Source organism: Sebastes umbrosus, chromosome 7 (genome assembly GCF_015220745.1).
Source record: "Sebastes umbrosus isolate fSebUmb1 chromosome 7, fSebUmb1.pri, whole genome shotgun sequence".
NCBI lineage: Eukaryota > Metazoa > Chordata > Actinopteri > Perciformes > Sebastidae > Sebastes > Sebastes umbrosus.
The window spans coordinates 21,093,228-21,117,281 of record NC_051275.1 but is presented as its reverse complement, the minus strand read 5'-3'; the positions used below and the strand labels follow the sequence as shown (position 1 = coordinate 21,117,281).

Genomic DNA, 24,054 nt, shown 5'->3' with positions numbered 1-24,054 from the left:
AGCTCTTTGTGTGTGTGTGACTGAGTGAGTGAGAGGTTTATTCTTTCACAATCCTCCTCCCTCATTATTACCTCTTCTGGTGCCCCGAGGCTGCAGGAATCTCCCTTTATGGAGCGGAACCAACATTATTGTTTTGCAACACGCACATTTTTATATTAACATACACAAATTAAATATGTGGGCATAATCTTTGAAGATCTGGAACAAGGCAAGACCTGACTGTCACATTACTGAGCTCACACAAAACACAGCAGCTCTGTTAGCATGCAGGCTAGGGCAAGCTGTGTTTGTGTACCTAGGCCTCGAGGCTAGAGCTTGTGAGTTCAGCTCAAATGAAGTCCCACTAATAGAGTTTAAGCTTAACAAAGTCCTGAAAAATAACTGGTTAAGCCACAGAGCTGGAAGGTCTTCTTAATAATGTCAGCGCGTGCTTGTTTGTGTGCCAGACAGCACAAGCTCCCGATACACTTAGATGAGAATTGAGTAGGGCTGGGCGCTATGGACTAAAAATAAAATCTCTTTTTTCACATCACACCCGATTTACGATTTGAATCGATATTTTTTTTCTTCTTAAAAACAAATTAGGCCTACAAAAGACAAAGGAATTATTAAGTTTCACCAATGCCACAGGGCATGCACAGCAATATATGTTTAATCTTGTTTTTTTTGCCACTTGGCTACATGCTTGCGTGACTCGGGAGCTCGGGAAAGCGGTGGCGGGTGGCTCCGTACCATAATTGTCCAAGTTAAAGTGAAAATTGATTTTCATTTTTAAAGTAGTAGTTTTAAAGCTCTAGTATTGAGTTTGCAGTTATAGCTGAAATGATTAGTCAGTCGACAGAAATTAGCAACTAATTTAGTTAATTTAGACATTCATCAAACTTTTTTGTTTGTTGATTCCACCTTCTCAAAAGTGAGGATTTGATGCTCTCGTTTTGTCACTTACGATAATAATTTTAATATCTTTGGGTTTTTGACTGTTTGATGTGATAAAAGAAGGAATTTTCAATAAGTCACTGTTGGCTCTGGTAAATTATTATAGGCTTTTATTAAGATTTTCTGATGTTTTTATTGAAAAAACAATAGCTACTGCAACTAACAATTATTTTCATTTTGTTCAGAAATATAGTATCAGACAAAATAATTATTTTATTAAGGTTGTGGTATGATTGTATGTTTTAATGGCCTTGAGGTCAAGTTATGACGTAAAATAATGAAAAAAAAAGAGAAAAAAAAGTCTGGTCCTTTTGCAAGTGAGTAGAATCTCAAATGAAATGTGTAATTTAGTATTTGGACAGTGTTGTAGTGATGAGTACTAAACATCAACTAGACAGCACACACCATCTTTTCGCTGTTGTGACGCAGCGTCAGTTTTCAGTGCATATCCTTCTAAAATCGTCTCTGTGTCATAGACGGACAGACAGACAGGTAGCTGGGAAAAAAATGAAGTGAGATCCAATTTCATGTTGAGGATGGCAGGCTGTTATGGAGCCAAACATGTGGTAACATGGTCAATGGTTTGATTGTCAGAAGCTACCGAAAGGCGTAAAAGCTGTCAGCAGCAGAGTGAAAACGCTTCATGTCACATGTACAGTTTGATCATCTGCAGCCCTTTGACTGATGGAGGGACATTACAGTGCAGCTACTATCCCTGCTGTCTATGAAGTCTGATGTGTTTGTATCAACGAGTGAAAAGATCAATTTTTACAGAAAGAAGCCAACAGACAGTCACAAAGTGTGTACATGGTGAATTGTAATGTAGCTGACCAAAAAGTAATCATTAAAAAAAGTACCACTCTACATTCAGACCAGCTGTTTTTGACTAGTTAGCCCTCAGTGGCTGCTGCAACACAGCACGTCCTGTACCTGCAGCTCCTTCACAGTAAAAGCTTTCTACCAATTATACTACTTCAACTACTTGGCCTCAGTTTGGCAAATGTGATGCATTTTCCTGGATTTCCATGTCATGCAGTACCCTTTATAATATCAGCCTTTCAAAAGCTTGTTTCCTGCATGACAGCATTTTAAAACATATCCCCGCAAAACCTTATATATGTGTATCTCCTCAGTGTTTGAATGAATAATAATTTCTAGCTTGTGGTCATCTGATAATTATTTTGATAATGGTTTCATAATTTTACGTTTTTAATCAAATAAAAAATACTTAACATTTTACAAGTAGGCCTAATTTGAAGATGTTATTTGGGCAATTAATGGATTAGTTGTCAACTATTAAATTAATTGCCAACTATTTTAATAATCGATAAATCAGTTTTGAGTATTTTTTTAAAGAAAAAAAAGTCAAAATTCTCTGATTCCCGCTTCTTAAGTGTGAATATCTTCTGGTTTCTTTACTCCTCTATAACAGTAAACTGAATATCTTTGAGTTGTGGATAAAACAAGACATTTGAGAACGTCATATTGGGCTTTGGGAAACACTGATCACCATTTTCTGACATTTTATAGACCAAACAACTAATCGATTAATCCAGAAAATAATCAACAGATTAATCAACAATGAAAATATCTGTTAGTTGCAGCCCGCGGCTCCAGTAACTTGGGAGTGACATGTTGTCGATTAATTGATTAGTTGATTGACAGAATAGTAATTGGCAGCTATTGTGATTATCTAGTAATTGTTAAAGTAATTTTCTTGCAAAAAAGCCAAACTAGTTTCTCAATTTGCTGCTTTTTTTGGTCGTGAATGATTGTAAATTAAATTTATTCTTGTTTTTGGAGTGTTGTTTGGACAAAACGAGACATTTGAAGGGTTCTTGGAAATCAGAAATGACAATCATTATTTTCAGCCGTACACCGAGATGGCAACTGATATCGTCCGACTCCAGTATGGATGGTACATATTAAGCGTATTTCCCAAAAAGAAGAAGTGTAGTACCACAAAATCATTATGAGCTTACACTTCATTGTGAGCTCACAACCCAAATCCTTGGCTCTGAGTGCCCAGCAGCAGTTACTGTTTGCTGGTGTCTCTATAAGCAAGCATGGATGTGTTATTGATATTTTCAGGCAACCACTAACACAGTGTCATTTTTAGTTCTTTTCTTTATGAAGAATGCCGTAAGCGAAGCGCAAAAAAATGCTTAAACCATGGAGATGTGTATACTCGTCTCTGCCCCGTTACATTGTCCTAGAAATAAATGTACTGTTTTGTGGTGAATATCCTCTGGAGAATGGTCTTTTACAATCCTAGATAGTGGTCTGTCGAACAGAAGGTCTTCTAGCTTTTTTTTTAAGGAATAGAGAGCCTGAAGCTCCTCATCATCATCCCCTCCCCCTGAAAACAAAGGGAGTTGTGTACAGACACTACTCATCACATGCATTTCTGCCTTCCTCTGTTCCTCACGCACACCTTAATTAGACGCATTGTGGTGCCCCTCTTGTTCTCACCCATTCACTTTTCGTCACCTTTGCCTTCACACACTCACTGTTTCTCAGGCTGAAACGGATGAACAATCACGTTTTTTTCTCTACTCTATTCAGGCACAGCTGTAATTGGGTATATGTTGTGTTTGCAGCACCAGACCTCAGGGTTAGCTTAGCCACCTGTCCATGTGTTAATGGGCATTGTTCCCTCACGCTACACATTTACATGCACATTACAACTTGGCTCCCGTGAATAACCACCAGATTAAGCTCTAACATGGTTTGTTTTAACTGATGATTGTTGATGATTTTGTTCGACAATTGTCTGTTAAGATGATGAGGGGCGACAGATTTTTTTTAAAGCCACAAAATAATGACAATGAGATATATCTATCGTAATCATAACTATCGGATGGACTGCTGTGATATTTTATAGGTTAACATTTGTGGTTTTGAGTGACTTGTCTCGACAACTTTGGGATGGATTGGCATGGAATTTGGCACAGACATTCATGTTCCCCTCAGGATGAATTGTACTAACTTAATAGCCACCAGGGGGCGACTCCGTCATGGTGACAACGTCCACTTCTTATATACAGTCTACGATTATACCTGCTAAACATCAGCATGTTAGCATTTTCGTGCATTTAAGCATTTAGCTAAAAGCACCACTGTTCTTAAGTACAGCCTCACAGAGCTGCTAGCGTGACTGTTGACTCTTAGTTTTGTTATTGTATTATGCTCCTTGTTCAGATTATTGCAGATCAACTATGTTGAATTTTAAAACCTGCACAGTGAGCTTGGAAGACATTTGGGTAAAATCAGCGATTGTATTGTTAATGTAATCCAGTTAAGCTCTATTTTTTTCTTTTAATGTGGCAGTGTGGTACAGGTGCTTTGCATTTTGCTTTAACTTTGTTATAATCGAACGTCTGCAGGTAGAGAGACCGATAAAGTGAGGTGGAGAAATCTAATGATGAATTAAACGAAGAAGAACGGTTGAAAGGAATGAAAAGGTGGGAGGCAGAGTTGCCCCTGAGGAAGGATTTAAATCATAGGAGATACATTAGATTAATGAGGAATGTTACTATGTGATGTGTTCAGCAATAGATTAATCAATCCCCCTGGCAAATTCCTTTGTTATGAGATATGAATTGAGGTAATGACATATCCTCACTCTCACACCCACAAGCATGCTCAGGTTCATGTTTTTGATCATTTTTTGGGGGCATGCATATGTGTATTTTTTGAGGAATTCATACGCAAAAAACACCCACGTGTTTGTGCTCGCATTCAGTTTGCCGAGTGCCTCCGGGGCGTTTTGACGTCAGCGTTCCTGGATGCAGTGCTGAAATGCTTCCTTGCCTAATTTGAAGTGTCACTCGGTGCCGTTTGGCATCACCACGGTGCTGTGTATGCCCAGGAATTATGACAGTGACGCTATAATCACCTGAAGGATTTTGTTAACTGGCCATGAAGCACAATCCCAGGATGGATCGGTCAGATTTCAGTTTGTCTTTTTTGGTACGATTCAATTCACAAATCTACAGGAAGCAGAACTGGACAAATGATTCATGGTGAATGGGTGACGTGCCGTGTGCAGAGAGCTTGCCACAACATATTTCACGCAGTCTTATATATAGCACACGACAGAGCCACACTGAAAACCAGACCGAATCGGCCCGATCACATACAAGCGCCGTCACATACAAGATACACATGAACTCAAATAACACACAGCTCACACACACACACCTTTCCTCCTCTTTTATTTATTCCTCAGCTGTTCCGCTCTGTGTTTGTGCAACGCTCTTGTGGTTCTGGCTCATGCTCTCACTGGATCATGCTTACTCATGGGCTCAGTGCAAGGCTCGGGCCTATTCGTACTATATACTATATTTTGTTCTCCGTCACTTGCCCGCTCACTGGGTGTGTTGTGCTTTTTCATTTGGCTGTCTTAAATGTTTGCTTTGCTGCTTGTATTGGATGTCGTGTACAGCACATCACATATATACACACTCATACTCATCATGCCTCACTTTCTCTGGGACATCATATAGGATTTACATGCACAGGAATGAATAAAATAGTACCTCAAGGCTGTCTTATCAGCTAGAAACAGCTTGTTTTGTACGCACATATTTAGAAGCAAATACAGTCCATTTCACACAATATTGAATTTTTTTTTTTATCCATACACTGTTTTGAATTTAGCACAGTTGAGCATTTATTGGTGGCTAAAGACACAGCGGTCACCACAAGCACTCACTCAAACGCACCGTCTAAATCACTGTCTCCCCTGCTGCGGTCACTAACCATTTGCTGTTGCACTGGTGCTTGCTTTTTTTGCTATTTTATATTTATTTTTATTTTTTTTTCCTTTTTCCTGTGTTCGTTGTAATCATGACCTCTCGCTGTTTTAATTTCAGATTTGCATATCCACTTCCACTCCTTCCTCATTTGCATACAGCAAGAATGGCGAGCGGGCATCCCACAGACAAATTCAGTTTCATGTATCAACCAGACACGCACAAGAGGTACGGGGCACGCATGCACACACACTCACAAACACACACACATGTACACAATTTCCCATGGCCGTATTCTCCATGAGCAGGTAAGTTGGAGCATTTGAGACCGGTTGAGAAAGATACGGTATGGGAGATGTAGTATAAATGGTTGTCGGTCAACTTCATCCCAACCATTTCCAGCACCTTAGATTTTTTTAGTGGCCACTCCTCCGTCCGGTGGAAACCAGGCTGGTACAGCTGTATTTAATGCCACACAGGAAACCAAACCATTATTTTCAGTGGATCGCTATGCGTACTTGTGCCTTTCTCTCAGTTTTTGTGCCTTATTTATTCCAAAAGTCTGTTTTAAATACATACTTACGTTGAGCCTACTTGAGGGTGAGGAATCACGGGGCTTGATTTATTTATTTTTTTTGTTGCATGCTGGCAAAATCCTTCAGCTGGATGTCGCCTTAAGGATCTGAGTTTGGGATTTATGTGCGTGATGAGTGTGTGCGTATGCTTGATAATCGTAACAATTTTCTTTCCAATTTACACGGCTTACGTCTCTCTCTCTCTCTCCTCCGTTTTTCTTCTGTCTTCTCTTATCCCCCTGCCCTCCCCGCCACGCTGTCTTTTTCTCTTACTTCTCAGTAAGAACAGGTTATCTGCGGCTATGAATCCAGTCTACAGCCCCGTTCAGCCTGGCACCCCATATGGAAACCCTAAGAACATGGCCTTTGCAGGTAAGACTAACACACACATACATTTATCATCCTCTGTACCACTATAAACGTTGTTTTAAGGATGGCTGCAAGTGACAAACGACACTGCTGCTGAGTTTTGAGTCAGTTATTCAGTGAGAAAATTGATACCACCATCACACCTAGAAATTATGAGAAGACCGCAGACTACATCTATGTTCTTCCGGTTTATATAATGTGTTTCAAAGAAGGGACATTTCAACATAGCATTTACATTTTAGGCCCAACAAACACCATATGGTTTCTGCAGAAAACAAAAGTGTCCAATAAATAACATGTAATTTCATAGAATTAAGACTCTGTATGCAATAATACATACAAAAGAGGGTGACACAGACTAGAAACTAGTGAAAAGTGTTGCGTAAAAGCCGTTAACCTTTCGTTTTTAGTACAGCTGGGGGTTGATGCAGGATAGAAGGTGTTAAGACTGTTAAATTGCCTACTGGGATTAATAAAGTATCTATCCATAAGGGTAATGGGTTGAGAGGAGATGATAGTCACAAAGTGTTGACTGGAGTTAGGGATGTCAATAATGCTCTATTGAAGAAGCAGAGTCGATGCTCTGTGCAATGCAGTTGTGTGAACCTGGACCATGACCTAAAGATGTTGTAGTTGTTGACATGGTGGAGCTTTTTAATTTTATTCACGCAAAGGCTTTCAGTGCGGTAGGTTAAGAACATGTTGATGAGATATAACACAGGTTGCACATGAGCACAGACAAAGAGCTAGTCAGTCTCTTGTGAGGAATGGTGTCGTACGACAGACACATGCTGTACATGTGCAAATATGGAGGTTGTTATTAACATTAGCTGTTTGCAGAAAACTATATTTGACAAGAAAGAATAACTGCTCACATTTTTACATAAAATTAAACAGGGTGGCCAGACATATAATTGAAGCAAAGTCAGAGAAACAAATAACAGCAGAACAACTCCATATTTTGACATTCAAGTCAGCTGGTTAGATTTGTTACATCATACTGTAATATGCCACAAAAAGAGTCTCTTGTGACATCTTTTAAACCTGATGCGGAAGCATGCAGCTGGGATAATGTGGCTCCTCCCATGATGCCATTCTCTCCATCTTTATGAGGAGTTTGAACAACAGGTCAGAGGTGCTTGCAGGAATGATGAATGTTCAGATTATGTATTCACCACCACATATGTAACAAGTAGATTTGATGAGTACTGTATGTGCTTCCACTCCTGTTTAGTTTACATTTCCATGTGAGCTAAAAGACACACACACGTGACAGTCTGAGGAGCAGCATGTTTTTCAGGGATTATTTCCTGGCGGAGACTTAATTTCTTTTCTACACGAACGTCAGTTAGAGAGAAGCCCATGTCATGTGTTTCCATTGATCCGAAAACACTCAACACAGACTCGTTTAAATGATAAAAACGGTCCATGAAAGTTGATTTTCCTATGTTCAAATCTGACTGATAGTAAATGACCTCTTTTGAATGTAGGAAAATGAGCCCCGATATACCTAAACTACTAATTCACTGTGACCAGCAGACAACACCGGGCATAATGCAACAGAGAGGAGCTTTATTAAACCATTGTTGGTTCTTTTCAGTCACAGTTTCATCATCAAAATCACTTTCAGAAATAGGCTGTTAATACCTAGTTTGTTTGTTTGTTTATTTTAGTCTTTAAGTTGGTCTCAATTTGCATTGCATTTTTAAGTTATTAGTAATAGATATAGTTCAGAGATGTTAAATGTTTCTCAGGTCAATTTATGGCATAATTGTGAAAAATACTGTCGGAAGTCAGATATTTAATTTGTGAGGCATAGATGGAACATTTGCAAGGTGTTAAAAATGCAATACTTTTTTTAAATTATTTTTGTTGCATTGAAAGTATCCACAATAACACATTGAGTTTAACTTGGGATTTTGTGAATTGCAGTAACACTACTGCTCTCCGTGGTCAAAAAGACACATTTATTTAGTTGTTTTTTTTGTATTATGTATTTATCCAATTAGCATTATGTATTTATCCAATTAGCAGGTACAATGAAATACAATGATTATTAAGGACTCATTTTTGTTTACATTATGTCCCCCGCCCTCTTGATCCCACATACAATTTAATACAAACAAGAAAAAGGAAAAATAAATAATAAGACTCGTAATAATAATTATAAATATATAAATATAAATAAATATATATATATATATATATATATATATATATATATATATATATATAAAAAAATAAATAAAGTAATACAAGGACAATGAATAACCAACACTTCCTTTTTAACATAGTGGATAGGTTAATGATAAAACAAAAGAATATGCAAGACAACTGCACTATAAATGATTTTAAATGTATTGGCTTCATTTGTCCTATAGTGACTTTAACTTAACTATGTAATTAATCATAATGTATATAGTTTTTATTTGGTAGTCAAATTTCCCTGCGTAATCTATAATAAAAACATATTAAACTGAGCTGAGTACAGATTAGTTTAACCATCACAACCCTCAGACTGCAGTATAGATTGATGCAGATATTTATTAAACCTGTTCCATCTGACTGGCTCAACCTACAGCAGCCAAAGCTCGATATAGAAAAGGCTCAAGGCTACAGAGCAGAGAGTCTGTGAGATTGACTGCCAATAATAGCAAGCAGAGAGCAGCACTTCGCACACTTGCGTAGCGTCTCTTAACTCCCCTGCTTTTCTCCTCTCTCCCTCCCTCTTTGTCTCGCTCTGTCGAACTCGCACCTTTTTTATCAGTGAAAGCTTTTTCTCGGGCCAAAATCTGCTTTGTTTGCTCGACGTGTAATTGATGACGCACAAGAGTGTGTGTGCGTGCGCGTGCGTGCGCGTGCATGCGCGTGCGTGCGTGTGTGTGTGTGTGATGCGCGTGTCTGCGCGCATCGCTAATGTGTCTCTGAATTTATCTCCTCCCACACCATATTGGCAGGTGTGTCTCGTCTGTATGTAAGACGCATTCAGCCGACTGTGTTATTGGTGCAGACATTTTTTTAATGAGCGCCATCTGTGCACATCCTGCTCCAAACCAAATACTGTTCTGCCCTACCTGCGTGTGTGTGTGTGTGTCTTTGTTGTGTGCATCTGTGGCCCTCTCTGTTTGTTAAGCTGTGGTTTCTGATATTTTCTGTCTTGTCTGTGATGTTCTGCAGGCTATCCAGGAGGGTATCCTGCCACGGCTCCCACCTATACACCCAACCTCTATCAAACAGGCAGTCCTGGGTATCCACCAGGTGAGCCCCAACATATACACACACACCATTTGACTTTGTTTATATGTAGGGCTGTCAATCAATTAAAGTATTTATCGCGATTAATCACAAATTAATTGCGCAATTTTTATCTGTTCAAAATGTACTTTAAAGGGAGATTTGTCAAGTATTTACTACCCTTATCAACATGGGAGTGGACAAATATAATTGCTTTATACAAATGTATGTATATATTTATTATTGGAAATTAATTAATAACACAAAACAATGACAAATATTGTCTGGAAACCCTCACAGCTACTGCACTTAGCATAAAAAATATGCTCAAATCGTAACATGGCAAACTCAAGCCCAACAGGCAACAACAGCTGTCAGTGTGACAGTGTGCTGACTTGACTATGACTTGCCCCAAACTGCATGTGATTATCATAAAGTGGGCATGTCTGTAAAGGGGAGACTCGTGGGTACCCATAGAACCCATTTTCATTCACATATCTGGAGGTCAGAGGTCAAGGGACCCCTTTGAAAATGGCCATGCCAGTGGGGAGCGTTATTTAACCTCCCAGCAAGCTAGTATGACATGGTTGTTACCAATTTATCCCTTAGGGTTTTGTAGTTTCATATGATACCAGTATCTTCACTCTAGCTTTAAAACTGAGCCCGCTACAACCTCCGAAATATCGAACAGCGGCTGGGCTGAATCGCTATTTTGCGTTAATGCGTTCAAGAAATTAGTGCCGTTAAAAAACATTTGCATTAACACGTTATTATTGCGTTAACTTTGACAGCCTTAGTTTTTATTTAACGAGGTACTATCTTGGGAAAAATTGCTGTCAGTTCACCCCAATTTCCTGGGAGTTAATTAGTGGGATGTTTGTCATTTTTCAAGGAAAAAGAATCAGAGGTAAACACACCACAAAGCTGGCAGTGAGTGTAAAGGAGCCATTGAAGTTTTATGTAAAGGTTGTCACACAGACACACCAGTACACGCAGATGATTTCTCATTATTATCATGTTTTTAACTCTTAAACTGCAGGGATATTTGTTTTATTCTGCCTGCCCTCTAAGTAGATATGTACTGCCTATTTGTTCCTTTATTTGCACAATCTAAAAAAGAAACAGTTTGAACTACAAAGCTAATTTATAACAAGTTGAAACATAAGGAAAGAATCATACAGTACAAACAAAAGTGCCAAAGAGCCAAGAGCATTATTATGTTGCTCCCATTGAGAATTAAACATCACATTTCATGAGGTAAACAACAATAATGCTGCAATCATCTGTGCAAACCTGACTGTACTGTTACAGATGTAAATTCAAAGTAAAAACTGTTGGCAATAAGGAAACAGTTTATTATAAACTCTGGGGAGAAGATGGCTACTCTTAGTTTGGTAGCTGTGAATGGTGCCACGTCTGCTGAAATAATAATAATAAAAAAAAGTGTTTTTTAAATAACTATTTATAAACTGAACAGCCTTGAGCAAACAATAAATGTGCCACCAATTTATCTTGAATAACTTTCAGAAATATGTTAATGTTGCTGATGAGTAATCATTCAGTTCACTCTGAAAAGCAGTTGCGTAACGTGTCTGTATGAAATGAAAGTTAGTCGGTGCTTAGGTTAAGGCTGGGAAAAACACTTAATGTGTTGAATAAATTACACACTGATGGAATTTTAATTTGAAGTCAGACGATCTATTACCAACGCTGCTGTACGGCGGCGGTACAGCTCTACAGCGATGCACTGAATTTATATGTCGATTTTGCACACGCAACCTAAAGCAAATCATGTTTCCCCGCAATTTTTAGTGATTGTCTGAGCATTTTGTTGTGAATCAACACTTGATGTAATACCACAATCGTTCGTGCTTCAAAATGTGTTACCTTGCAGTATATTTTGAGCAAACAAGGTTGTTTAGCGCTCCAAACACAGGCTGCAATAGGGTTGAAGGCAGTATGGATTAAATGGTGATCTCAGCCTAAAGGGCATTGATGGTGAAGGAGTGGGACGCCAGCCAGTAACAGCTGCCAGTGGCCTTATAGCAGCAGATACGTGCTCAGTGTCTGGTCCCCACAGCAGACGGCAAGAACAGCTGTCTCGGTGCTTTCCAGATATGGTGCGTCTGTATAGATATAGATAGTTTAATGTGGCGGGGTCTTGAACCGTTCACCCTAGAAACACTGAGTGACAAAGTCCAATTCAAAGCTTGTGTATAAAATGAAATGGGTCTAACATCTATTTAGTAGTGACTTCAATTAACAAATAACATTTTGGCAATTGATAATTGAATAATTGGGGGGTGACCGCAATGTCAGTATGTTTTAACATGTATATATACTGTATATGATATCTGATTTAATATGATTTCTTTTGTAAGCTGTCAGCTGCTTGTAATAGTTTTAAAATTGCCCCCTGTCTCTTTGTCTGTAGTGTCTCCTAAAAGCATTTTATAGGAAGGCTTCTTTTCTTTTCTGGCAATACAGTTTAGAGCTGCAATGATTAATCGATTACTTGTCAACTATTAAATTAATCACCATCTATTTTGATAATCGATTAATCTGTTTGAGTAATTTTTTAAAGAAAAAACAGTAAAAACTTCTTAAATGTGAATATTTTCTGGTTTCTTTACTCCTCTATGACAATAAACTAAATATCTTTGAGTTGTGGACAAAACAAGAGAAACAAAAAGAAGAAAAAAACACTGATTGATATTTTATAGACCAAACAACTACTCAATTAATCGAGAAAATAATCAACAGATTAATTAACATTGAAAATATTTGTTAATTGCTGCCCTACATACAGTTAGCACTAGTACGTCTAGTACGTTGCAAATCTCAAGTAGACAAATTTCATAGTCTTCAGTTTTATTAGCAGACTTGTTCATTCGTTATAATGTCTACATAGAAAAAAAATCTATAGGAAGTATTTGCAAAGGAGAAAGGGAGAGGCTTATACAATGTCAAACTCCGAAACGGTCAAGTTTAACTAACAACATCAGATACACAAGTCAAACTAACAAACCCAAAGAAAAAATTACATGTAATCAATAAACTGACCACACAACAAAAATATTTAAATAACAAAAAGATCCATGTGAAAAGAAAATATTACTTTGCAATCGATAAGTCAATAAGAAGTTGTTTTTTTCCCTTTTTTTCCTTGAAGACGAGCAATGAAGTTTGTGACTTTAAATATGATATTTCAGTGTTTCCAGACAAAAGGGGTGAGATGGTAACAAGAATGAAAAGAACAATAAAGTGCTTTGAAGAACTGGTATAATATGAGAGATATTAAGTAGATTATCACCTAAATATAAAAAATGTTAAAGTATTAATTACTATAAATTGGCAAAAGATGCAGTTTTCTGAACGGGGGGGAAATAGCTACTCAAATTGTTTTATATTCTCCTGAATTTTAAGTATCTTACCAAAGCAGGATGGGTTTGTAGATTTCATCTGTGCTGCTTTTGAAGCCCCTCTCCTCTTGCATCCCCTCCCCCCAGTTTGGTTTTATCTTTTTGGAAGTCTAACAAAATATCAGGTATGCTTTGGCAAATCTCACCCAGCTCCGTTCTGACAAAAGAACCTAATTATTGAGGCTGTTGTTAAAATCAGCATGTTCGACTGCAGATGTATTTCTATGTATTCTGCGGTGCTTAATGTATGGTGAAATTAAAGTCTTTTAGATTTTGTGTCCCAGACAAACATCAACTTCCAGCCGAGCTCCGATTAGAAACGTGTCTTTGGACAATGTCATTATTTCTCAACACCATTGAATAGACAAACTGTTTTCTATCAGCAGGGCTTTTGTGTAATTGTCACACACCATTGTCCTCTAATGCTCTGTGTGCATACTCTCACACACATGCATGCACACACACATTTTTAGACACACATAGCAGCTCCAGCATCTCTTTGTTCCCTTGTCCTTGTGTGAGAAGCGCTTTCATAAGCTCAGCAGCAACTAGCTAGTAGCATGTTTGACCTTCAGGCTCCTCCAGGTGGCGGCTCAGAGGTACTGCGCCCCACAGAGCAGAGCCCAGTTAATAAAATGCAGTGGTCCGATCCAGATGCCTTCACTGTCTTACAGTACACCTCGTGCTTTTCAACCTTTTTTTTGATGAAGTGTCAGTTAAATGGTGGCTACACTTAAATCATGTTTGTACCACTGAGGGTGGTAGGTTGCTTCACTCTATATGGTCCATAAAAAGGTGATTATACTCTAAATACAGTGTCTACAGAACTACTCTCTTTAGCATTAAACAACGCATGAATGCTATCTTTAAATATCATGGTAAAATTGGCTAAATGAGGCTTTTAAGACACCCTTGGCTGCATTTTTTAGTGACTCAAGTCCAATTAAAAGACAGCAGCACCAGTCCCCCATCTGGTGGATTTTGTAGGAAATGCAAAAAAGAGAAAACGTTTGAATAAGGCTGCAACGAATGATTATTATAGTTTGATCTAAAATACATCAGAAAGATTGTTTTGTCTGAGTTGCAACAGTCCAAAACCCCAAAAATATAAAATTTTCTCTCAAATATCTTTGTTATATTCCACATACTATTCACTTGTTCATTCAAGGTTCATTTTTCATTGTTTTTACAATTGTGCATGTAGCATTGGAGTCATTAGAAAAATAGATCAAATAAAAGGCACAAAGGTGATATCTAGATAAAATAATAAGCAGGCGAAATAACAAATCTAAATACAGAAAAGAAAAATAATAATACAAAATAATATATATTTATAATAATAATAATAATGATTTTTTTAAAAGTACTGAGTTGACCGGGCCCCCCCTCAAACCCTCTAAATATAAAATTTTACTATAACATACGTAAGACAAGGAGAAGCAGCCAACTCTCCCATTTGAGAAGATGGAATTGTGAAATGTTGGGTAATTTGTGCATGAAAAATTACTTAAAATTATCAAATTGGCTGCAGATTAATCAACTACATTTGAAAGTTGAAATAAATTACTAAATTCGGGATGTTTTTAAGACACACTGATATGATTAAGTATTTTACTAATTTGGTTTCTGCTGGTCCACATCCAACACTGATGATGTTCAGGTTTATTTATAGAGTAGAATTATTCATAAAACACACAGTATTGCTGACTCACATCTTCACCATATCTAAAGACTGACTACAAGCCTGAATAAGAGTATTTAGATTATATCTTTTGTCCATTTATGACAGTTCAGAATTGTCTTTTATTAATTGGGAATAGATCACATGACTGCTTGTATGTGAGAGTGGTGACGAACCCACTGGGAATTATTACCCGACTCTTCATATGAACACTAATTAATAATGAATGAAGTGGTTTGCTCTAATGTGTTTCTAAATCCTCCCTCTTTCCACTCTTTTTTTTTGTTGTGACTGTTTTTAGGATATACTTCAGCAGGCACCCCATACAAAGTGCCCCCCACTCAGTCAAATGGAGCGCCCCCTCCCTACACCCCGACCCCCACCCCATACCCAACAGCCATGTACCCCATCCGCAGTGCCTACCCTCAGCAGAACATATACACACAGGTAAGGACACTGAATTACAACTGACAACATTACCTTGGAGACACGCTCTAAACTCTGTTCCTGAAAAGTCTGATTTGTTCTGTTGCACCTGTTCGGTTGGCATATTTATCTCAAATCCCTCCAGGTTGTTTTGTGTTGTTTGTTGGAATGTTAAAATGATTTATACCAAAGAATCAATTAGATTAACAGTTATAGTGAGCTCCAGAAACTAAACCCCTAACAAATTCGGGACCTAAAAGTCCATTTTGTTTTACATTTTCACAGAAAAAACCCTGGTGATTTGAGCAAATTACACTGACAACTGATTAAAAAGCAGTAGCTTTGTTACTCGACAAGTCAACAACAAAGCACTCATTTTGTTCTTTTTGTAATTTGGTCTTTTTACTGGTTAAATGGATGTTTGAAAAGAAAAGAGCAGGAGCAGGAAGGGCTGGAAAATGCAAGAGTGTTTTCTGTCTACTTATCTTGTTCCTACAGTGGGAAATGACTCATGAGTAGTTCAACCTTCTTCTTAGACTTCCTTCAAATGCAATAAACATTTAAAAGTTCTAATAAGCTTTATATATCACGCATATGCATATATCATTCCTGTGTCCATCCTGCCAGGGAGCTTACTATACCCAGCCAGTGTATGCAGCTCAGCCACATGTGATCCATCACACCACCGTGGTGCAGCCTAACAGCATCCCCTCCACGGCCCTCTACCCGGCCCCCGTCCCCGTACAAGCTCCTCGCAACCAGGGCATGGCTGCCATGGGGATGGTAGCTGGGACAACCATGGCCATGAGTGCAGGTAAGAAGACCAGAACCACTGACTCCAAAATGTTCAATTATTTCAGTTTTTATGTGATTTATTCATTCTGGAGATAGTCGTGCATTTTTAATGTTGTTCACTGAATGTGTGTGGAAGTGTTGTCTTAAGTGATCCCTTTTGTTTTGGCTTGCATGATTGATAGATTTTCTCAAGATGCAAGAATATGCAAGATGTGCTTGCTTGGCAGGGTCAGGTCTGTATAATCCTAAAAAAACAGATTAGAGCTGGAAAAAAAATAGACAATTAATTGATTAGTTGATCAACTTAAAATCAAATGGCAACTATTTTGATCATCAATTTAATAGTCATTTAAAGCCAAAATGGCAAAAATTCCAGCAACTCAAATGTGAATATTTGCTGGGTTTCTTCATCTTTAGTGATAGGTAAGTGAATATATGTTTGGGTTTATTGCCTATTGCCTTAGTTTTTAAGTCTTAATCATTGCTCTTCATCATATTTCTATTTCTATCTATGGGGCCTATTTATTTTAGAGACTTTATTTGACTTTATTTTTTATTGTTGTCATTTTTAGTCTTGCAAAATTCGAATTATTGTCTATTTTTTGTTTGTCTTTGTTTTGTTTTTTTGTCTGTACTGTTTTAATCTTTCTCTGTGAAGCACTTATGACTGCATAATTGTATGACAGGTGCTATATAAATGAAGTTGAATTGAGTTTTGGACAAAAAAACAACATTTAAGCCGCCATCATGGCCTCTGTTAACTTGAGTTCGGCCGTTTTGCCATTTGTTGTAAAAAATAGATTTTTAGATCATTAGATTAATAATAATGAAAGTAATCGTTAGTGTCAGCCCTAGTATAAATATATTTCTTAGATTAATTTGGTTATGTAGTCGGCTTCCTTCAGGGTTAATAATACATATGCAAGGTAGGTAGTTAAGTGTTTTATTTTATATAGAGTTGGAGTAAAAAAAACACTGCTGCTAAAACATGGAAAATATACCAAAATGCTTGAATGAATCTAAAAAATGTATCCCATCACCATGCTGACATAACATGAAAGTCATTATGTACAATGGCTACAACTACAAGCCATCATAGCTGCTCAGCAGATGGATTCAAAAATGGCTGAAGCTCATTAATTAATGGCGTTGTTTACTTCCTGTAGGGACCCTGCTGACAACGCCCCAGCACGCCCAGATTGGAGGACACCCAGTTACTGTGCCAACCTACAGGCCCCAAGGGACACCTGGGTACAGCTACGTACCGCCTCACTGGTAGAGCCCACCCATCATGTGAGTATCTGCACCACCTGCTGTTCGCTTTCTCCTCTTTGAGATGTTCCTCTCCTCCATCTGTTTCCCCCTCCTCCTCTCTTCCTTTTTTTGTTCCCCTGTTTCTCTTCCCCTCTTTTCCTCTGAGAGAGATCTGACGCAGCCTTAAATCAATCACCAAGGTGTACCTCTGCTCTTCTTTCCCCCACCAGATCTGGAGTCCACCATCGTATGCAACTGCTCAAATCTTACACGGGCTCCCACTGGTAACCATGGGAACTCGGCACCTGTCTGCAAGAACAAAAACTAAAGTGCAACAGCCACTTTACTATTATTGTTATTGTTAGTATGCGACATTCTCTAACGTTTTTACAAAAAGCTGCTTTTATTTTTATTTTTTCTTCTCTCTGTTCATTTGCCAACCAGTCATTACCTTATTTTATATGGCTATTTTTATTTTTTTTTATTTTCATTTTTTAATGTGTCTGTCATTGGAACTCCAGAAGGACTCTTGACCAATCACGGGTTGCTCCTGTTTCTGTGTTGTGCTGGTGTGTGTGGTCCTTCCTTCTGCTGCTGCTCAGTTGGCTGGAAAATATTGGGCACTTATTCCTCATTATCATCTCCATCAGTCACTACAAAGACTTATTGACTAATGCTGCCAAATTTCTAACAACTAGATATCAGCACAGGGTTTTCACATAATGAGCATTTTAGTTTTTTCCGGGTTATTTAATTTTTTTATATTCCTTCTTTTTTAACCACACTCAACTGGATTTCTTTTTTTCCTACCTTTCCTTCCTCTTTATCCTTTTTTTTTATCCGCTTTGTTTCATTTTTTCCGTTTAATCTCAGTCGTCTTCCAGCGCGTAGCTGTCTGTCCGGCGGTATCATCCCTGTCGTTAACGTCTCCACGTGAGTGCTATGAGCAGGGCGCTTACTGGCCATCACCCATCCTGCTGCGTGTCCCACTGTGTCCACATTAGCATAACACACACTAAGAAAACATCACCTACTTCATGCTACATACTATGCAGGCTAGTATGTTGTGACACTATTGAAATCTTAACCTTAGCGTAGGTCGTTTAGAAAATGTAAAAATATTTATAACAGCGTGGGTGGTCGTGCACACTTTCCCATAGACACACACACACACACACACTCACACACAGGGGCTCCTGTGGTGTGTCGGAAAACACATGATCACATGGTGACACTTACCCTCCAAGTTATGTTGTTGCTGATCAACACACACTTACACACACACACACACACACACATAAACAACATGCATTTCTAGGGGTGTGCATGGCAGACAGCAGAGAAGGAGTTTAAAGGGATTGTGTTGGCACAAAAAGAGGAAAGCAGGACAAGCAAGACAAAAAAAGGAAGGAGGAGGAGATAACACATTCACAGTCGGGGTCATTTCATTTCAAGGTACAAGACATTTGAGTTTGTGACGTCTCACCTGCAAGAGACCGCACAAACGCTCTGCTATTTTTTTGCACTACATGTATTGTACATTGATTTCCTCCTCCTCCCTTCCTTCTTCCAGGCGAGGACTTTGTAACCAAACACTCAACAAACAGAAACCCAGTTTAATAAAGGACCAGTGAAATAAATGTGTGTCGATAGAGCGGATAGGATTCAGTCCACTAGTCCATTCCACAGTTGTGCGAGTGCTGAAAAAGACCAAACCAGCATCATCGGTGGTTGTGCACCACGTTTAGGACGAAATTGTGGACGGTAATGCGTAAACACCTGGTCCATGATGGATGATTTGTTATTCTCTGAATTTGGGGGTCAATATATTGGCGTTGTGAATTGCAAGACAGAAAAAGGTGCTGGTTTTTAGTGTTTATGGCTACAACAGTTTAGACATCTTAGCAAAGAGTGCAAAGCCGTGATGACGCAGTGTCACTTAGTTTCAACACGGTCCAGTTGACTTTTAGCAGTTTTTATGAAAAAGATGAATCCATTTGTTCACTCAAATTTCACACATATCTGCTTTTACTGACTGCATCTAAACATATTTTTTTAAAAACCCACCATAAACATGATGCTCATCAGATGAGGATATTTGAGCCAATGAGACGTGGACCATACAGCCATTTATATTCTGTTGCCTTTTTATGCTTCTACATGTAAAGGCATTTATGTGCAAAGGCAGTGTGGTGACCCATCTTAATCAAACACTACAAAACACACCGAGTAGTGGTGGTGGGGTTTAATATTTAGATGGCATTTTTCAGGATTTACACACACACACACACACATACACACACATACACACACAGACACGCACACACACACAAAAAAAGACTGAAATCACACACACACTTCATGATCTGTAGAGTACAGATTTGTATAACAAAAAGCATTTACTGCGCAGGTATGTAGATGAAGTGGTTTGATAATTGCAATAAAATAAGAGGGAACGCCTCCAACTGTTAACACACAGTGATTATTTTATCAGCGTTTTGAATTGATTTTTAAAAAAAGAAAAGCTTATTGTTGTAATCTCTAAATATGGATTATAGGCTCTGTATGCAGCCTCCGTTCAATAATTATTACCGCTAAGAAGAGAAGTAGAACATATCAAAAATTTGGGAATAACTTTGTGAGGAAATATTGCACAACGTAAGACAAAAAAAAAACAACTTGATGACTATAATTTAATGCTAAGTAACAGGTACCTAGGCTTTGTAGTGCAGGAGAGAGGAAGAAGCAATTTATATTGTAATTAAAAATAAAACAATAAGGTCGAGTGTTTGAGGTATTCTTAGTCCAGATGTTTGTACACTAGTAGGTTAACTCTCAAAGAAAATATTGCGTAATGCCGCTGTCGGATGAAAACCGTCGATCTTTGAGCCTTATTTTTTTTAAACAACCCTCGTTATCGGGTCAAATAAAGTGTTCCCACCACGAAAAGCATCTTGTACATTTTAATCCAGTTCAAGAATACAGAAAGTGGGTTTTCTTGCGACAGCAGCAATGTTACTCGTCATTAGGATTTATTTAACCAACCACTACTTCTGTCAGTATTTCTCAATTAAATCTTATGGGTTTTTTTGTTCTTCTTTCCCTCTGGTCAATTGAGCATAATGGGTATGCATAATATTCAGGTGTATTTCACTATAGCATTGGATCTCTAAGTTTAAAAAAAAAAAAAAATGCAGTATATTTATACAGCAAGTGGTACAGTAATGTATTTCTAGCTAAGCATGGTTGCATCAGTGTGGCAGCTACTGTTTGTGCTTTTAATATATATTTCTTTCACTTCTTCTGCATCTGTGTCCTCTACATATCTGTCACTGGGGAGGGGGGGAGAAGTTAAGACGAGGTCTGGCAACAAACTCGTGGGAATTCTCGTCACCAAATCCCACGTTTTTTAAATCGTTGCCTGGATTTACAGACCTCGAGGAAAGCAGGTGACAGAACTGAAAGGGATGATGCTTTTTCGCTGTCCGTTTCTGTCCTGTGTTGGTTGCAAAGATGTATTGAATGATGAATGAAATCTCTCCACGACGTCCGCCTTTTGTTCTGTGCCATATTTCACCAACAGTTGAGTAAATATTAGTTTCTTCTCCTAAGTAACTGGTGAATTCTGAGTCCTTGTTCTGTCTAGCTTCCTGTGAATCTGTGTTTTCCTATTGCTGTCCTCACATTGTTGTTAATGCGTATTGCCTGTCTCACTTTTTATCTTTCTTACTGTATCCTCCCGTGTTTCTCCTACTTCAGAGGCCATTTTGCATCCCTCCCAACCATTCAAACATTCAGTTTTTATCACATTCAGGGATGCAAAATGTCACATCATATGTTCTGCTCCCTCTCATGTCCACTTTGACCTTTTTAGCCCTCTGCTCTCACATGTTTCCTGGTCTTTATGTGCTCTCAGAGTGACCTTTGCGACCACTCACCACCTCAGTAGCAGCCATATTGAACTATATGATAGTCATCAAGTTGGTGTCGCTAATGGGGATTCTTTTTTTGGTAATGGTGAAATCTCCACTGAGCCTTTTTCAAACACTAGATGTCGCCAGTGACCGATTCTGAAAGTGGCATGTGATAAATTAATGTCTTTTACTTTTAAGAATCACAATTGGATGACACATTTTGAGCACTGAGATTTCATTTTTTTTTGGTGGGGGTGGCCTTTTCAAAATAAAATACCCTATTTTCCGAAACATTTTCCGAAATGCCATTTTAGACAACAGCTAAGGTTTTATTTGTTCTTACAGGAAGAGTTGATCATTTTAAGTTGAGCATTAATACGAGAGAGTTTTTCTTTTCTTGGGCTGTTGACCAATGCTCTTAAAAAACTGTATTTTTTTAATGTGGAGGCTGAGTAGAGAGGCAGACCCACGGAGCATTTGGGACAGTTGAAGTTAAAGACAGCCACAGAGCAGATTTGTTTTTTAGAGGTGGTGAAACTGCTTCCTCATTTCACTCCATTCCTTGCCTCTCATTTATTTCAATTTGCACTTAAAGTGAAAATGGACGGTTGGGACACTTTGATGTGTTTAGATGGGGGGAAATGCAAAGTTGTCTTAAACCATAGGTCTTTTATCATCTTTTTATTTTCAACCATCAGTTACATTTGAAAGCTGGTAACTTTAATTAGGATTTTATTTTTAGTTTTTATCCAGTATATTTTAATCTTCTTCACTTTGACAGTGAAAAAGCGATCAGAACCATTCATACCACCCCTCCTCTCCTCCCACCTTCCCTCTCCCCTCTCTCTCTCTTCTTCTTTTGCCTTGCAGTTGCTAAGTCTTAGTTTTATTTTTCACCAGTATAAATTAAAACACTACTATCACAGTGTATAGTAGGCTCTTAAATGTCTTTGATGTTCTGCTGCAGCTTTTTAATTTCAATTTGTCAGAGATATCTCTTAGTTTAATTTGACACTAAATGTGATGCAAAAAGTGGAAATTCCTTGTCTTCCAAAAAAAAAGCATACTTGTATCCCCCCGCCCCGGATCGAGTATTAGGAACAACCCCATCTTTGGAAGTTTTAGTTTGGTACCCAGTTTGCACATGCTATGGTATATCTGTTACCGTAAGGTTGTGTTTGAAACTGAAGCCCAACGTCTGTTCAGCGTTGAGAGAAGTGAACTGTATGTTAGCTATTTGGTCCAGAGTGACGGACCAGCGTCAGGCTTGTGATATGAAGTGTAAATCTGTTTTAATTTTTTTGTTTTTTTATGTTTTTTTTGTTGTTGAGGGTTTTTTTTTAAAGATCAGTTAGTGATCTAGTACTATAACTAAGCCAAGTTTGTAATTGTATATTTACTGTAAAATGTAGAACATTGAATAACTATTAAAATTTTCCTATAAAAGGAAGATTGTTTTGTGTGACCTTATTTTATTCAGAATGTATTGCCTTTGTTTGGGGTAAATCTGTTAAAAAAATGAACAAAAGTATTTACAGTCACCCTGATTCATCCCATTAAACTGTGAAAAATCAGATATAGAGCTGCAACTAAGGATTATTTTCATTGTCGAGAAATCTGTCGATTGTTTTCTCGATTAGTAGTTTGGACGATTAAAATGTAAAAAGGTCGATCAGTGTTTCCCAAAGCCCAAAATGACGTCCTCAAATGTCTTGTTTTGTCCACAACTCAAAGATATTCAGTTTACTGTCAGATGAGTTAAGAAAACAGAAAATATTCACATTTAAGAAGCTGGAATCAGAGAATCTTTACTTTTATTCTTAAAAAAAAAAAAAAACTCAAACCGATTATCAAAATAGTTGGTGATTAATTTAATAGACAACTAATGAAGTTGCAGCTCTACAAATATTTTTACCTGATATTCTAATGTGAAAAATGGGTGACATTTCCCCAAGGTGAACCTGTTTATTTTGTATTACGAAACAATACCACAACCACGCGTTCCCTGGAAATTACTAGAATAGATTACAGATAAATTCGAGCCTCACCTTAATGCTGACCTGTCATTCTAATTAAAGGGGTGTGACATTGTAGGTGAGGAGTTATGAAAATCTCTGCATGAGTCACAATCATCCAGCAAGATGTATTACATCACAGGGAAATGTTGCCCTTAAATCGGATTCCCACATATTCCCGTAAAAATGTACGACTCACTTAATTCTAATGGTCTAAAATCATTTCAATAGTGAATAGTAGAGTGTATTTCCCCTTTAGTGACACATCAACATTGCAGTCTTTGCTCCTCTTTGTCCCATTTCAGGAAAAGATTGATGTAAGGACACTGACTGAATGAAAAGTGCAGTCTGCGTTCAAATAGAAGAACCAGAAAGCATCATTTCCTTCGTGGCTGAAAAACACTAACAGCAAAGATCACTCACTCTTTCACTTCTCCCTACATCCATCAGCAGACATCCGACCAGCGGGGTTGAGCAACACCAACCACCACTCATCCAGATAAACGCACTGTTGAACAAACACTGACACACACACACCTCTTTTATGCAGAACGCCCCGCCAAACACACACAGTTTCATATCTTTATCGCTGACAATAATTGAATGCTGCTTACGATGCAGGTTAAGATTCAGTCTGTTGGGTAAATTTGTGTTCCAGTTTTAATCTCATGCTAAG

General features: G+C 38.1%; 1 protein-coding gene across 3 annotated transcripts in view; it reads left to right on the top strand.

Annotated features, from left to right (window-relative positions):
- fam168a (family with sequence similarity 168 member A) overlaps nt 1-22,813 on the top strand; it is a 32,767-nt gene extending 9,954 nt beyond the window's left edge. The window contains exons 2-9 of one of the 3 annotated variants that reach the window (XM_037776502.1): nt 5,814-5,921; nt 6,549-6,640; nt 9,815-9,895; nt 15,276-15,421; nt 16,028-16,214; nt 16,378-16,428; nt 17,362-17,488; nt 17,680-22,813. In XM_037776502.1, the coding sequence (XP_037632430.1) occupies nt 5,860-5,921; nt 6,549-6,640; nt 9,815-9,895; nt 15,276-15,421; nt 16,028-16,214; nt 16,378-16,428; nt 17,362-17,474 (732 nt within the window). In that variant the 5' untranslated portion in view covers nt 5,814-5,859 and the 3' untranslated portion in view covers nt 17,475-17,488; nt 17,680-22,813. The remainder of the gene's footprint in view (nt 1-5,813; nt 5,922-6,548; nt 6,641-9,814; nt 9,896-15,275; nt 15,422-16,027; nt 16,215-16,377; nt 16,429-17,361; nt 17,489-17,679) is intronic. The other 2 variants (XM_037776504.1, XM_037776503.1) reach the window with 2 other exon arrangements.
- Nucleotides 22,814-24,054: the final 1,241 nt, after the last annotated feature.